Source organism: Columba livia, chromosome 3 (genome assembly GCF_036013475.1).
Source record: "Columba livia isolate bColLiv1 breed racing homer chromosome 3, bColLiv1.pat.W.v2, whole genome shotgun sequence".
Taxonomy (NCBI): Eukaryota; Metazoa; Chordata; class Aves; order Columbiformes; family Columbidae; genus Columba; species Columba livia.
In genome coordinates this window covers 45,941,225-45,958,071 of record NC_088604.1, presented here as the reverse complement: position 1 = coordinate 45,958,071, position 16,847 = coordinate 45,941,225, and the positions used below count along the sequence as shown (strand labels likewise).

General features: G+C 39.2%; 1 protein-coding gene across 5 annotated transcripts in view; it reads left to right on the top strand.

Moving 5' to 3' along the window:
* Positions 1–12,427: 12,427 nt before the first annotated feature.
* The window catches only part of HACE1 (HECT domain and ankyrin repeat containing E3 ubiquitin protein ligase 1), a 52,609-nt gene continuing 48,189 nt past the window's right edge, over positions 12,428–16,847 (top strand). The window contains exons 1-2 of one of the 5 annotated variants that reach the window (XM_065056594.1): positions 12,428–12,641; positions 16,246–16,300. In XM_065056594.1, the coding sequence (XP_064912666.1) occupies positions 12,566–12,641; positions 16,246–16,300 (131 nt within the window). In that variant the 5' untranslated portion in view covers positions 12,428–12,565. Of the gene's footprint in view, positions 12,642–13,129; positions 13,238–16,245; positions 16,301–16,847 lie in introns of those variants that run through there. The other 4 variants (XM_065056593.1, XM_065056595.1, XM_005509466.3 and 1 more) reach the window with 4 other exon arrangements.

The following is a 16,847-nucleotide window of genomic DNA, read 5'->3' as shown; positions in this document are numbered from 1 at the left end:
TATGGCTGCATCTTCTAGCACTTTACCGTAGTTCCTTTTTTCATAGCTTCATTTTCCGTGGGTTGATCTTTTTTATATATACATTGTCTTTAGAAGAACTGATCTATAAATAGGGAGGGATTTTCCAAAGTGTACAAAGCAGACTATTCATCTCACTGATTTCTCTTAGGTGGCCCCAAAGAGCCCAAAGAAGGAAATGAGTAACAGCCTAAAATAATAGCTCAGAGTGATGTAAAACATTCTGCTTCTTGTCTTGCACACCCCTTCCTCTTTTCCCAGGATCCACACCCCCTCCTTGCTCTGAGGAAGTTAAAGAGATGATGACATAAATAAGTGTGACAAGACTGGATATTCTATACAGCTATTTTTCCCAACCATATGTATGTTTTAGATTATTAACTCTTCAATTACAAAGTTGTTTTCACTCATGAAGTTGATTCCTTTGGCACAGACACAACCCAACAACAAACCTTTCTGAATAACAATAGATATTATAAGAAAGAAAAAATACTAGAATAAGAAATAGTGAAATTACCATTTATTAGCAATATTACTTGTGCTCTAGTTGTCAGGGTTTGTCAGATGTTTAGATACTAACAGAGAATGAATGACCTTTCTTCTGAAACCTAGATATGTCAAATCATCCTTTAAAATTGGCGCTCGCTCAGCCTCCCCCTGTTCTATGTTCCCAAGCCATGGCACCAAACAATCAGCTACCTCCAGGACGTACCCCCAAGCTAACCTGCATCTGTTTTCTGGCTCCAGAGTCCCACAGGCCAGGTGCAGCTCAAAGAGCCATCAACCAGCTGCATATGGCAAGGAAGACAAGGGAGGTCACAAGGCTCAGGAGCAACCAGCGGCATGTGCTCAAAAACAAACTCCCCAGCTACATGTCTGCTCCTCAGCAGGTCCCTTGTTGTATGATCCAGAGCTTCAAGGAGGAAGCAAGCCACAGGAGCCTTGTAATGTGTCCAGATTCAGGGAGAAAGAAGTGGATGACAATGTCCAGAGGTCTGAAGATGTAAAAATCCAAATATGGGTTTCATGTAGTACAGGAGAACACAAAAACAGAAGTCTGGAAAACAACATTTTATGCTTTTTGGAAGCTGAAACTAGGATAACACCAAGAATCCTATCCTTCCATGGCTCTGCTGTTAAAAAGAACACATCATCCCCATTCATCTGGCTAGCCCTTTAGACACACTACAAAACCTTATCCTGCCCTCTGGGAAACAGTCTAGTGTAAGGAGGAAAACAAGACTGCAACAGAAAATGGGTAACTGTGCATGTCTCATTGGGCTGGCTTGGTTTGTTTTCTGCCTCTAAGTGCACGTTCTGAAGGCCTGAAGTGACACTGAAAGCTGATGCAGAGAAGGATAAGGGTAGTAGTTGTGGGTGGGCAAGTTTTTAAGATCAAAATAAAGTGGCAGAATAGGAAGATAAGGAATGTGACTGGTAAGTTTAGGAATGCAGGGCAGGAAATGGATTGTGAATTAGTGTCTTGCCATGGTGGGAAGGTATACATCGTCTGTCATCATCACTGTCAGTGGTTAAAACTGATGTTGAAGGAAACATTGATCTATATGTTAAAACTAGAAAAATCACATACTGAGAACAGGTGAACAAGCAAATAACATTTAAGAAGCTGAGTAAGCATCAGGCAAGGAAAGAAAACTCTCTTTAATGGAATAGAGTAACTCTACTAGCTGTTTTCAATGAAATTTGAGCTCAAGTTGTACTGACTAATGTAAAGTTACCCATGAAAACCAAGTGCTCTAGGAGCTTCTAGTATAAGAGCTGGGGAACTACACTAGTCAACTTTTATTACTCTTTAAATGGCAAATTATAATAGACTGTGTTTAGAAATGTTGAAAAGAATATAAATACAATTAACTGGTCTGAAAATTTGATCTTTTTATGTTGGAAGCATTGGACTTTCTGTAGAAATTATCTATGTCAGATATATTTTTAGATAAGTTCTGGTATTTCATTGTCTTACTGACATTTTGTAGTTCTCCAGTTCTCCAGTACTCATTACAAAATAATTGATGAGTACTAAATCAATATATGTTAACTCCTGAGTCTATGATTCTATATCCCTTGTGACTGCAGTAGTGGTCAATACATCTAGTTCCATTTCAGAGAAGAAAGTACACAGGAAGGAAAATATTTTGTACCAAATCCCAGACAGATTCCAGACAAAGTACAAGATGGAATTTGAGAGAAACAACACCTTTTCATCTTTTACCCTTTTACCTTTAATATTTGCAAAGGATTACTCCAAGGATACTGTCATAGTAAATTATGTATCAGGAAGAAGCTTTAACAGCCCCAAACATTTTCCCTCCTAAATTTTGAAATGTCCTACCATGACACTTTCATTTTACAAAGCACAGAACAGATCTCAGAATAACATGAGTCATCTTTCAACCAGACACACAAATATCAACAACAGAAGAAATACTAGAATAAGAAATAATGAAATTACATTTGCAGACACGCTTGTCCCAGATGGCAGGTGACTTTCAGCTATGGGATGCAGATTCAGACTTCTGGAGGCTTGACACCAGTGCATCTCCCTCCTTTCCCTGTGTGAGTGCATTTTGGCTGTCCCTGTTTTGGTGGTAGTATTAGGCAATTGCAAGGTCATGTCTCTGCTCTGTCAGCTTTTCACCACTCAAAACCCCAGAACTGACCCCATAGCATCTTTTATCTGCATATTAGGATGCCTGCTCTCTTTATGAAGCAGAAGCAAATGTCCCAAGGGAGACTGGCAACCATCAAACAGAGTGTTATGAAACCTGAAGACACAGCAGGTGAATTAAATTTTAAGGCCAAAGTAACTTTAGTAAAAGTGCTTTCACTTAATACCTGAAAGACAAGAGTAGGTCAACCTCACTTGTAGCCACTAGTTTGGTGGTTTATAAGTCTAGAGAATGACAGCCCATGTGAGAACCCTGTAAGGTGGGAGCCAAGAGCCTGCCTGACAATATCGAGCTGAGGGCCAGAGAAGGAACTAAAGGTTCAGGGATTGATTTCCTGATAAGTGTTGTTGTGTCTCGGGGTATTTCAGCTACAAGTTGCTGTGTAAGGGTTATAATTTTGTTCTGGGAAACCTCTCAGTGATTGCCGAGGGAGCAAATGCTAGAGCTTGTCATTGCATCTCAAAAGGATGGCAGCAAAAGCAAATCTGGGTCAAAGCACCCAGCATGTTTTTTAAAAGCGTGGGTAAGACCCTGCTGGGAAATTTGCCCGTTGTAGCAAGGTCTCTGTGCAGGTCCTGCGTATTACTTCAACTTTTTAAGCACAACTGGAAGACTGTATAGACTGCAGAAAGGGTTGAGCACAGAAGCAGTCAGCAGCTTTGCTGCAGAACAGAGCAGAGCAAAGCAGTGCAGCATGAACAACCAGCAGAAACAACAGGAGGCTGTGACTGATGGCAAGCTAATGGTAAACCTGGCTAGTGTGAGCAACCGGTATAGAACATGAGATCATTGCTAGTGGGAGTAGTTAGAGGCAAATAAATCATCCCTCAAAACCAAACCAAACCCAACCAAAAACCCTAAACAACAAAACAAACCAACTGAGAGGACAACTCCTTTGTAAGCTTTTGAATGGTGAACTATGGGGAAATGGATTGCAAAGTATTCCAGGAAGAACAATCAATATCTGTCACTTGGATGTCTCCGAACCTGGACTGGAAATGAAAATCAGACTTTCTCGTTATCTTACAAGCATTCAGAAGTGTAGCATGAGAACATGGTCAAGGATATTAGGAAAATAAAAACAGCTGTACAAGAAGAAGCTGAAAGTCCATTTAGTCTGGTACCTCAGCTCTGACAGCAAATGGTTAGAGAAAGAGTGTAAAAATGGGCAAGTAAGGAGTGGCAAATCCCTGCTACATCCTTCCTGTGAGTCTCAAGCAGACAGGTTAAATCTTCAGCTTTTTTCCTAGTGGAAACAAATGTGCATAGGGACTATATTTGGAGCTGATAATACATTGTGGGTTTTTTGTTGTTGTTGTTTTTTGTTGTTGTAGTTTTTTGTTTTTGTTTTTGTTTTTGTTTGTTTTGTTTGTTTGTTTTTATTTTTTCTTTTCTTTTTCTGAATATGTTTATGACTAGAAATATTATTCTTAGATTACTTTCTCCACATATTTTCAACATGATAAATAGTTTTTCCTTATCTAGTTACTTATCAGGAAGAAGCCAATCGGAATGATCTACTGTAATTCATTAAGGCTGACATCTTGTGGTTGCTTTTTGTATGCTGTCTTCTCCAGTTTCTTAGAAAAGACTGAATTTCTCCCTTGGCTTAAATAGCTGTTGTACATCTTCTGTACGATACTGATTGTGTATTTGCTACACGATTCTGAAAATTATTCAGGAACCCCAACAGGGAGTTAAGAAAAGAAGTAATGCTGGTATCACAATTCACTTCCTTTTTTTTATGTTTTTTTTCACAGCTTTATGGTTTTGAATTGCTAATGTACAAAACCATTCTTAACACTGCAGTCACAGCCCGCTTTCACATGTCTCTCTTTACATGCTGATATTTATCAACTTAAATATATTTAAAACTGTTAGTAATCCTCCCCTAGAACACTAAGCAAACTCAAAGGCATTGGCTAGAGTGACAAGGGAGTATACTTCAGTTTGAAAATCTAATGATGTTATGTCTTTTGTGAGTTAAAAGCTACCAGCATCCAGCTGGAGCAGCAGAATGTGTGTAGTGAGGCCTGACTTTTGCATATATTTAGTCAAGACAGTTACTGGGAGCACTGCTGTGCTCCCCAAGATTTCATCATGTATTTTATTGTGGTGCAAGTGTAAAAGACACACCTCCCATGCCTGTAAAATAGGATTCATTTCAGAGCATGAAATACTATTATTGCCAATCCAAACAGTAGAGCAATTGCTGCATTATTTTCTTAATCTTAGGGATGGCGTAACATTATAAGGCTACATCTTCATATTCTTCTGAATTCAAAGGCAGAAGTTTCTTAGACAGCAATTTGTAACTTGCCATGTGTTGATACAAAGCTGGAAAGTTAATCTGGATGTTTATCTGAAACTTTCTGATCTTCTATTAGTACTTTCTTACCTCGTTCACAGGCATCAACAGCTTCTGCAGCAATACCTTACAGGAGGCTTGGGATAGCAAGGGGAGTCCACCTGTACAGCATCAGCAGCAAGTAGCAGAGAAACAACAGATCAATTATCTTCAGTTATTATTGTGTTAGGTAAGGATAGATCAACCCAGTATTTTCTTTCATGTATATAATTCATTTATTTACTTATTTGCTTGAGAAAGAAAGGAAATTGCCTTCCTTTGAACTTTTCTGAGTGACAGAATGCTCCCTTGTCTCCTCAAAACTAATATTAACCCAGTTGTAATACACTTTCAAGAAGGAAATTAGTTGACCAGGAACAAATTAATAGATTTTTCTTGTCCTTCAAAATAGAAGCTATTATAGAATGACAGCAAATAGTGTCAGTCTGAATACAATTTTTACAGAGTTAATGAGGGCCTGAAACAGAGATAGATAATAAAAATCTCAGTACACTGTAAACTCTAAATTTGCAGCGAACACAACAAAATAATCAGTTCCACTGCTCATTTAAGAAGTTTATGTTGTTGTTCAGGATGTGATGGAGTATTTCAGCATTGTTCACCTTGCCAGTTTCCTTGTTGTGACTTCTGCTTGAGTATAATGTATTACAGGACCTTAAGTTATGATTACTATTGCAGAACTGTAAATATGTGTGTTCTGGAAACATGAGAGAATATAAAGAAATTGCCATAATTATCTGGACGAGAACCCCCTCACATCTGTAGAGAACTGCAGCTGCACAGAATAAAGTTGAAAGCACAACTAACCAAAGAAGTGGTAGGGAAAACATGACAGCCAGTAAGAATCTTACAAGAATGGCATCACTAAAGATAGACAGGCAAGGACAGAACAATTATCGACTTCTTATTGCCCATGCAGATGTTTAAATAGTTGGCTCTTCATTGATTCCACCTTGACTAATACTGAGAGAAGCATAATGATTAGCAGAACAAAGGCTTGTGTCTACATCTTACCCTTTGATATTTTCTGCTCAAAAATGCTTTATGCAAAAGATGAGGTTTACTAAAAGAAGAGTGACACTGTTTTTTAAATATAGGGCATAGCTGTAAGCTTTTCAAGCATCAGTAAAGATTTTGCAAAGTTAAGGGCTATGACACTATGAAAATAGTTCAAAGTATCTTCACTCTAATCCTTGAGCACTGTGGATTTATTTTGAGGCACAGTAAAACTTCCTTTTGAAAAATTAATGTAACAGAAATATAGCAAAGCCAGAACTGACAGAGTTGCTTCAGACCAGAAGCATGGACGTATTAGACAAAGAGAGAGTTAAAAAATATGTCTTGGAGCCTGGATGCTTTCTTACGGAGAAATTTCAGCAACTCAGCTTTAAGGAAATGTGGATAGGCGTCAAGTAGCACTAACTGCTCCACAGAGAGTAGAAATGGATGTTGCACAAACTGTAATTGATGGTCCTTTAGTTTAGAAATGTTGTTGAGAGTCAGTGTAAATCATGTGGGTCATAAAACCAGGCAATAACGTTTTTAACCTTATGTTAGATTCTAATTAGAATGAAAGCAAATTAAAAAAAGACCTGTACATCTTTTGCAGCACTGCCATAAGTATCAGAAAGAGAAACCAGGAGTTAGTACAGTTCGTATAACAAAGCAGGAAAGAAACAGAAGGAAATAATTCAATAGTTCAACAATGCAAATAAAATTAAACCAGAAAAAGAGATGGGGAGTTTCTCTGACGTCCTGACCCACAGCTACTTACCTTTCAGTTGGCAGAACCAAAGCAACTGCAGTGATCTCAGAACCTTCTCTGAGTGAATTTCCTCCCCTGATGGAACCTCTTCATAGTAAAACCAAAAGAAACCCAGTCAATGTACACACAATTTGTACTTTTCTAGAACACGATTTTCAGCATTATTTAGGGAACCAAGTTTGTCCATTAAAGGAAGATACTAAAATAGTTTTAAGAAATCCCATTAAGTGATTATAAAACCAACATCTTTTTACATAGGATAATATTCCTCAAAAAAAAAAAAAAGACAGGACACAAATAATAGGCCATTATTATTATTATTACTACTACTACTGCTACTACTACTACTATAGCTTCTATTAGTATTACTTTGGTACCTATAGCACAAATAATGAGGCTCAGAACTCAAATCTGAACACAACCAAGTTCAAATTTAATTTAGTTGTAGAAACAAATGTGAACATAATCCATATTATTATTATGGCCTTATAAATCCTATTGACAACAAAGTAAGGTTGCATTGATTGTATTTAAGATGAATATGTAAATGAAACAATTGATTTCCAGTCCAGATAACAGAAAAAAGTGAAACAGCTTAATGGTACATTTTCTTGCCCTCAATACTATTGATAATAAGGCTAAAGATAGATTTTGGTATCCAAAAAGCATATGGAAAAACAAGGATTCATGTATATATGTAAAAGCCTATCTGTCTAATGATAACACAGCGAATATATCCTGAAAAGGTTACTGTAAGTCTCACTGCAGAATTTTACATGGTCAGATGTACTAAAATACAGCTGTAAGAATTACTGTATAGGACAGACACGCAGCTGTGTTAGTACTGGAATTCACAGAGATACACATAGATCCTTCATCATTGTTTTCACTGGTATGATGCACAGTTTTCCATCTGGAGTGGCTTGATCTGATTTCCTCAGTCTCTACGAGAATCTATCCAGCAATAAGAGCAGTCCAATGGAGAGCAGAGGGAAAGCAGCATGGGCTTGTTTGCTGTGTCTTACATTCTCTGATGGTAACACAGGACAGATTAAGGTAGCTGAAGCAGGTATCTGTGAATTAAGTTGATCTCTACTATAATTCTGAAAAGGTCCTCATCTTCAACACAGGCAAGTTCCTGCACAGAAGATGCAGTTTCCAACCCCAGCCTGCTGGCATGTCCAGAAGAAGCCAGCTCAGCCCACAAGGAGCATGTGGCCTTTGGGAAAAGTGGCTCCAAGCCACACTCCGAAGATGTGCTGACTCCTAACCCTGCAATGCAGTGGAGAAGAAAATCTCTGCTGGTACAGCAGCTTCCAGGGAAGACTCAAATTGCACTGCTAGGGAAGGGAAGCATGGCTAATGGAATTGCAGAGGAAGCACATTGGATCATGCCTGCCAATGTGGAGTGCCCCATAAAAATATCATACTCTGTTAGATTTTTATTTCATTCCTTGATGAACCATGAGCTACCATGCTATCTGCTCCTTCAGTACGAATGTCAGACAAAATATCCAAACAAACAAACAACAAAAAACCCTCAAAACTTTTTTACCTATTTGTAAATATTTAATGACATTTTTCCTTTCTGAAGATATTTGATTTTTTTTTTCCGAGTAGTTCTGTATCATGGTGAGGCAGTAACTGAATGGGGCCTGCTAAAGTGAAACTGAACTTAAGTAGAATCTTTTTTTTTTTTTTATAAAAGGAAACAACAGAATATAGCTGAAATGTACTTTCCCACACATTCCATTAATTCCTGTATTTTGGAATTCAGTGATGCCCAACAGGTCCAGTTTAGGACTGCATGCTAGGGCTCAGCACTGTCCAGAGAGGACTCTTTGTGAAGACCTAGCAATCTAACGATAGATAAGATGCAACAAATGATGAGATCCAAAGTTCACTGAAGATTTCATGCTGCAAATTTCTCTGGGGATTTAAAAACAGAAATATCAATATCAATTTCTCTCTCTCTTCTATGCTGTAGGCTAACAAGCTTAAAGTTCTAATTTTAGAATCATAGAATCATTTTGGTTGGAAAAGACCTTTATGATCACCAAGTCCAACCATTAACCTGGCACTGTCAAGTCCACCTCTAAACCATGTCCCTAAGAACCTCATCTGCGTACACCTGTGTGAAGAAGGTACAGATGAAAAACAGAGTGAAAGAGCTGAGGGGTCTTATTTTTGCTTAGTACTGCATTGCCTTTCTGACAGCAATCTGCATTCCTTCAAATCCTGAAAATAATATAATTTTTATCTCTGAAGAAGGCTTTACTCATAGCAAAATGAATGCCATGAACTCCACAGTTTTAATTATTTTGATGGTATTGTCTTTTTGAAAAGAAACATAGTCTATCCCTACTCTCCCCTGAGAATGCTCACAGCAATGAACTTCCTGTAAAAACCAGGGACAGTGTTTCTCTCGCAGGACTAATAATTGATTTGATTCCATTCAGTGCGGAAGACCGATTTGACCAACTGCTCTTATGCAGTTGAACATGACATCTTTAGATATCTGAGTGCAATTGATAGATATATTAGTGACTGCTTATCTCAGCACTGAAGAGAACTCTGCTGACTGTGTTCAATGAGCAAATGACTTTAAACCTCTAAGTGGTGAGCTGGGAATCTTAGTCTTTCCTTGGGATGACATTTTTTTCCTTGAGACCAAGGAAGTTAGCAAAAGTTAGAAGTATAATTGATGATAAGTATCATGGTGTAACTAATTTTGTCTAATTTTACTATTTCCAGCTATTTTTATTCACTTAAAGGTTTTCAGTTTGAGACCCAGTGTTACTACAGTCATCTTATAGACACCTTAGAAGGTGTTTCATCCCTGTATAATACCAATTTCTAAACTAGACAGAATTAATTACCACCTGGAGATGCCTAATTCTCTATGGCAGTCAATAAAGTCACAGGCAGTAGCAATACCACTGGAATTTTCCCAGGACTTACTAACGGCTCATAGGGTTGAGCTAAGTATTTTTGGATGATAAAGCCTACTATAGAGTAGTCTACTAAAAAGAAAGACCCTTAGCCATTTATGCAGTTCTCAAAACAGCTGTTTGGACCTGGAGTTTAAGTCAACTTCTGAAAGTGACATTGAAATTTGTGATTGCTAACACTGACCACTGAGATCATATTCTCACTCTAGCTGGTTTGCTTTTGGACCTCCACTGGATTTTCCTTCCTTGATTTTTTCTACATTCATCAGCCATAGGAGCTGTTAGATTTCAAGAGATGCTCTTCCTTGTAGACTTCTTCCCACTACAGTGGAAAGAATAAGGCTTCAAAGCTGCAAATGCCCATCAACATGTCCTATCTGTTTGGGAACATCTTGGCAAGTAGAATGAGTTTATGCAAGAAAATCTGAAATAGGGTCCAAAACTCAGGAGAAAAATCAGTCAGGGTGCTTGGCCAACAATCTTTCCTGATGAATCAGGGAAAAGAGTCTAGTTTTTCCTATTCCGATGAAGCCCAAGCTGTTTGGCTGGATAGCAGACCTCATGAGATAGTGAAAGACCCTGTACTTAGGTTGAGGAAGACCTTGTATTTAAGGTTGGGAGACTGTGTAGATATTATTGCAAGAGAAAGGAATCAGGTAGGGGTTATCCTCCTTCCCTTCTTTCCTGAGTAGTTTGTTACAACGTGGAAAGTAACAACCATTGATTCAATCCATTCTGTGCTCCAAGAAGAACTAAGAATAATCTTAAAAGCACTACAAGCTCAAGCAACTCTGGCTGAAGTAAGACCAAGTCTACCTGCTCTCTAGTAGCATTTCTGCCCTGCTGACTGCAGATCACAATCCACTCAGTGTTTAACTGTAAAACATTCTCTGTTTAAAACAAAATTTAGTAAGGATTTTATATCACTGCTGTAACAATCCTTTAACTTTTGAACATGCATCCCTGAATATAGTTTGTGTTTAGCGCTGAACTGGATGATAAATACATAAGATTTATAACACTTTGCAAATGTTTGCATACCCTTTATGCTTTTGTTGTGTTTCAGCCCTTTATTTTGTTGCTCTTAAAAGATGCCACAAAATACGTCCTGTGGCAGTGGTGTACCCTTAAAATACCACTGCACTCACAGAGGGTCTCAAAAGTCATTCATTTATTATAGAACGGGCATACATTCTCAAGTTTCCTTACTTTTCTCCTCCTTGCTATGATGCGCAAAGGCAAAAAATGGCTGTTGTTCACATATGTTGTTGTTCTGCTATGAGGTGTAACAAGAAACATACACATACAAAAGGAAGGGACCTCAAGAGGTCATTTAATTCATCTTCTACCTAGTAACATCATTTAAAAGATGGAGTAAGGTCTAGTCTTAGCTCCTGAACAACCTTTGTTCCTCGACATTTGGAATAAAAGAGCTCTGGATATGCTCATGGATTTCCACTGTTTAATAGCACACTAATACTGTTTGTATCTATTAGCAGCATCAGCAGCCTTTAGCGAAGCTGAATGTGAAGTATTGTCGACTTGCCTAGAGGAGTAAATTGAGGGGAGAATTGCATTGTACTGTTTTTTTTCTACTTCAATAGAACACACCTACTAACTTTTCTGAGAAACACTTAAGTATGGAGACATTCTATAGTTGCTCCTTTTTCTCTCTTAATATCAATGAAATAAGAAATAAAGACAACTATAAAATGTTTTGGACCAGTATAGGTAGACTGTGACACAGGATGGATTTCAAAACCATGAATAACGTTGTGACACCTCATTTGTATCCTGTTGCTTGTACCGTTATCTGCCAGAAGAAACGTGATAAACTCAAGCTGAGCTAACATTCTTGTTGAAAGGGCTCCTCTTCTCCATAAAGTATTTGCAGCAAAATAAACCACATTTTCATATAGTATTTAATTTTTGTGCTCTCAAAAGCACATATAAGACTCATTTTTCATCTTACACCCAAGGCTCCACATGACAAATATTTTATTAATAATTGTTCTTTGCTTGTCATGTCTTACTCTATTTATTATTGCTATTATTAAAATGCTGTTTCTTTTTTTTTTCTTTTTAGGTTACACCTCCTAAATCTTCATTTTCCTATGTTTCTTCTAAAGTGCTAGCAAATCAATCACACTTTTCATCCGTGCTATGTGCTTCCTTCTTCTTCATTTTCAGCAGCCCTCAGGTTTAAAGTTCCAAGAGCCTGGCTGGTGAGAACCCACCTTCCTCCAGCCTGGGGTTTCTCTGCCCAGCCCCGCAGCCTGGCTGCAGTTTCAGGGCAGGGGCTGCAGCACAGCTGCCCCATCCCGTCCGGGTGCCGTTGCCAGGCGCCATCACCTCTCGTAGCTCTGAGGAGATGTGGCGAGATCGCTTACGAGAGGCTTTAATATAATAATATTATTATGTGTGGTGGTGTGTTTTTTTTTTTCCCTTCAAAAACTGCATCAAGCAGGTGTTTAAATATCTGTACTCTACAGGTTTTGAAAATTTAAGCTCCCCCCTCCATCCCGTTCGTTTTACCTCCCTAAGACAGAGGTAACCTGAGGTACGCCTCGCCACCTCTCTCTCCAGGGGAGGAGTTTAGGACCTGCGCGCCGCTCCCTGCCTGGCCTTCCGCGCACGCGCGCAGCCGCCCCGGCCTCTGAGCCTGTGCGGCGGGTCGGGGCCCGGGGAGGCTCCGCGCCGGCACCGCCGCCATGGGCTGAGGGCAGCGGCGGCGGCCGGGGGGGGTGTCAGCGGCTCCAGGCTGGGCGCCCCGAGGATGGAGAGAGCCATGGAGCAGCTTAACCGGCTGACGAGGTCCCTCCGCCGCGCCCGTACCGTGGAGCTGCCGGACGGTAAGGAGAGAGGCGGCGGGTTCCCCCAGGGCCGCGGCGGCCTCTCCGGCCCGGCGGGGGTGAACTGAGCCGGGGGCCACTGCCTGGCCTCGCCCGGTGAGGCGGCCCGGGAGAATGGCAGCCTGCTCCCTCCCTCCGCTTCCGAGGGGATTTTTAATAATTTTTGACGGCGATAACAACAACAGCAGCGGCGTCCCGGTGTCCTGCCTGTCCCTGGTGCCGGTCCCGGGGCGCCCCTGCCCGCTGCCGTTGCTGCTGCCCCTGGGCCCGGGCGGGCGGGTGGTCAGGGCTGCCGGACCCGCTTTTTATCCGGTTTTAAATCCTTTGCTGGTGCTTCGTCGATGACACGCTCGTGAGGGCAAATCTTTGACTTTTTTTTTTTTTTTTAAAGGTGCTGTGTGTCACTGTCACTAGTCACAGCCTAGGTTTTTTGGTTCTAAACTGCTTCTTGTGGGTGCTAACCACCCAATGTCGGGATGGACGTGAAGATACAGCTGCAGGCTCTCATGGCACGTAGTTTAGTGTTCCAGCCAGGTCCAGCATTTGGGAAGACTACCTCTGCAAAAGATTTTGGATATGCAAAAGTTTCTGTTCCTGTGAGTCCCGAGCTTTCACGTGTCATTGTGCTTTCTTCAGGGTTTATTTTTACAGATGAGTCTTTGGCTGTATGTCTGCCAGCTTTCATCTCCGGTGGTGGAGGAAAATGAGTAATATTCTGTTTTTGCTATGTGTTCCCTGTTGGGACTTCCTGGCTGCTGCATGTGGACTTCCCCCTACGCTCAGCTGCTACACCCTTTCCTTATTGTCACCTGTCAACACTTTTAGTGTCTGCCAGTGCAGTTGCTCATAAATGTCACAAAGTGACAGAGAAGTTTCAAGTAGAGTTTGCTGCTTCTAGTAAGCTCTTAAATGACAGTAGTGAAAACTGACATAATACTGTTAATGTCAGCTCAGACTTACAGAAATAATGTAGTAGCACCGGTTTGAGTAATTGAAGATAGTAATATGAATAATGCTTAGCACAACCTATGACAGTTGGTGCTGCTTTAAATTTTTAAATTTACTCCAGTACTACTGTAGACAAGTGCATTCTGAATTTGAGTTCAGCCGTTTTTTTTCCTGGTTTTGGCATTATCATCTTCAGAGGTAACTGTGTCCGTGGTAGTGCAAGTTCAAGCCCCCTGACCTCCAGAACAAGTACTTCTCTTGCATATGTTCTCTTAAGAATGACTGAAATAAGGGGATAAATGATCTTCAGGCGCTGCAGTCTCAGATTATATTCTAAGAAAACCTCCATTCAATGGCCATCTAACTTTGGGTACATATTATCTCATTGCATGTCTTCTTTCTTGATCTTGGTGTTTCCTAGGTTCATGCAGGCCTATCCAGACTCTTCTTGAGAAGCAAATTTGGGTTGTAGTGCTCCAAACAGATACTGACAGGATCGACTTAGAAAAATACCACCATTAGTCTAGTATGGCATGCGGTTTAGTAGTTTCTTATGTGCTGACCTCTTGAACTATGTGTTTGTTCTCCCCCACACACATTTGAATAGCTTTAATTTGAAAGATATATAGTTTATCTCTCTATCCTTAAACTGAGTGGTAGTACTCTCTTAGGAAATGAAGATGTATATTTGAACTTCCTTATGCTGAAGAAGGCACTTCTTTAAGATTGTGATCTCTGCCAAATTCAAGTCATTATCTCTTATGAAATAAAATAATGAGTGTATCTTGTCAGGGCAGGATTCTAGATGATGAATTTTAAGGGATTTTTTTTTTTCCAAAGCAAGCATTAACATCTGAGTCCAGTGCCAGTGCATACCCTGGGCTGACCTTGCCAATAGGAAATAGTATTTTTTCATCACTCTTCCGAAGTATCTTTCGGCAGGTGTTTTCTGGGCACTTAAAAGCTTGACACAAATTTCTAGTTTCTACTGTTAAGGCTCATTGCCTGAAAACTAGGTCTTTCAGCCCAAAGCTGTAGGCTCAGGCCCTTTGGCTCTGACTCTACATTTTGCATGCTTTTTATGTTTAGATATTCATGACTTGAAATACAAGCAAGTTAGATAACAAATAAATTCTCTAAATGAATGAAGTATATAATGCTTTTTCTCTGCCTTGTGTCATATACTTTTACCTTAAGTCAATATGAGTTTGTTTATGAACAGAGATCATATTTACCAAAAATAGGCACAAAAGCTCCTTAGTCCCACACCCTTTTAGTTTTTTCTGTACAGATAAACTTGGGGAAAATCTGCATATACTCCAAAATGTGGATTCTGTTAATAGGATAGCAAAGAGTTTAGTATTGTAACTATACCATAAACACCTTTTATGGCCCAGCTACACTCATGTTTAACTATTGTCTTTTTCTAGAACACTATACTTGCAATATAGTTAACTGAAATGCTTAACATTGATTCTAATTAAATTCAAGTGTGCTGGTATATTTAAAGCTTTTTTTTTTTTTTTTTTGGGTCTCTTTAATAAAGCATGATTTGGGAAGGATGTCTTGCTCAGATTTAGTTGGCATTCTCAAGTTCTGATTTTTGTTTCAGTTGTAGGGTTTTATCTTCCTGCCAAGAGATCTGTGGAACAGAACTCAAGCAAGAAGTTGTTTTGCATTTATATATACTAGAAGCTAATTATGGGTGCATTTTTAAAAAAGTGATCAAATCTTTTCCACAATTGATATCTTTATTTAGCATCTAAGTTTTATGAGAACAGTCCTATATTTCCATATCCTGGAACCATATACCTGAGTTCTCAGAAAGTGTAGTCCCTACTTGTTATAAGCTGGCATCTGTGGAGATTGTACTCCCAACAATGGGTAGTTTGCTTTAAGCTACAAAATAAAATCTTTATGCATCAATAATAAAAAATAATCATTATTGTACATTAATAATTATTATAGATTAAAGGCTTTAAAGTTTTGTCAAATTAATCCTTTTTAAATAATATTTTACTCCAGAAAGTCTGTAAGTGACCAAGCAGGCATATCATACCCAGACAGTGTGCTGGTATGTGCAGCAGAAGTACTGACAGAGAATATGTAGCTGAATGTCACTGTTCCCACCATTGGTCTGGATCTTTGTGTTCTGGCCTTCAAATGTTCAATATGAAACTGATCATAAATTAAAATGGACTTTATTGCATCCAGGTAGTCAAATTTAGAGATGAAAATGAATGGTTATGGAATAATGTAGTTTGAAGAAATCACTTTTGGAAACCCATAGATATCAGGACTCTGGAAGTCACTTTGGAACACGGGACATTTCCTTTTTAAAATAAGCCACGTACTTTTGTTTTTTTCGTTAATACACATTTCTTACCTAACAGAATTGTCAATTTAAAGAAATTGATACTCCATTGAAAATTCTGTGATTATTACTTTGTAAAAGAAAAAAAGCTACATTGAAATTTCATGTATTGCAATCCTGTTTATCACCTTTTCTATCTAAGTATGGTGGCTTTTTCTTTATAATTGAACTTTAAGTATGTATAACTTGTGTAAAAAGAATGCTCAATTGAACAATTTAGCCTTTAAAGGCTAAATAAGTGTCGCTAGATTTCTTTAATGGAGTAATTTAATTTCTTCACAGATAATGAAACTGCTGTCTATACACTAATGCCAATGGTTATGGCTGACCAGCATAGGTGAGAGCTTCTTTAAATTTTGTGTGGGGTGTGTGTGTGTTTTGTTTGTTTGTTTGTTTGTTTGTTTTTGTAAGTCCCAAAACCCAGCGTGTTTGCTGGAGTTGTAGCTGTTAGAGCACTCTCTGGAGTTCTGCTGCTGAATTGCTGAGATATCTTCAGTAGCTGAAGTTAGTCACTGACTGTGCATCCCAGCATATTCTTGCCTGACAAACATGTTTTATACCATAGACCAGAGCTGGGATTTATTCTGTTCATGCACATAGAGAAATTTGTCCTAGGATAAGAACAAAAGCATTGTTTTGTAATTGCTTTGTAGCTCTGAGTGTGTAGTTATTGATGACATGATAGAAGCCCTTAGCCTCAGTAGATGTCTTAGGCATGGAATAGGAGTTGGGCAATGCTGGGATTCCTCAGATGAGCAGCTGTTTCTCTTATCCAGTTATCCTCAAAGTGGTTGGGACCTGGGGGCTGTATAGTGCCAGCTGAGTGGTGCTGCCTTCTGCTGAGTTTTGTAGGCAAGCAGGTAGTAACTCTTACTGAAACTGTA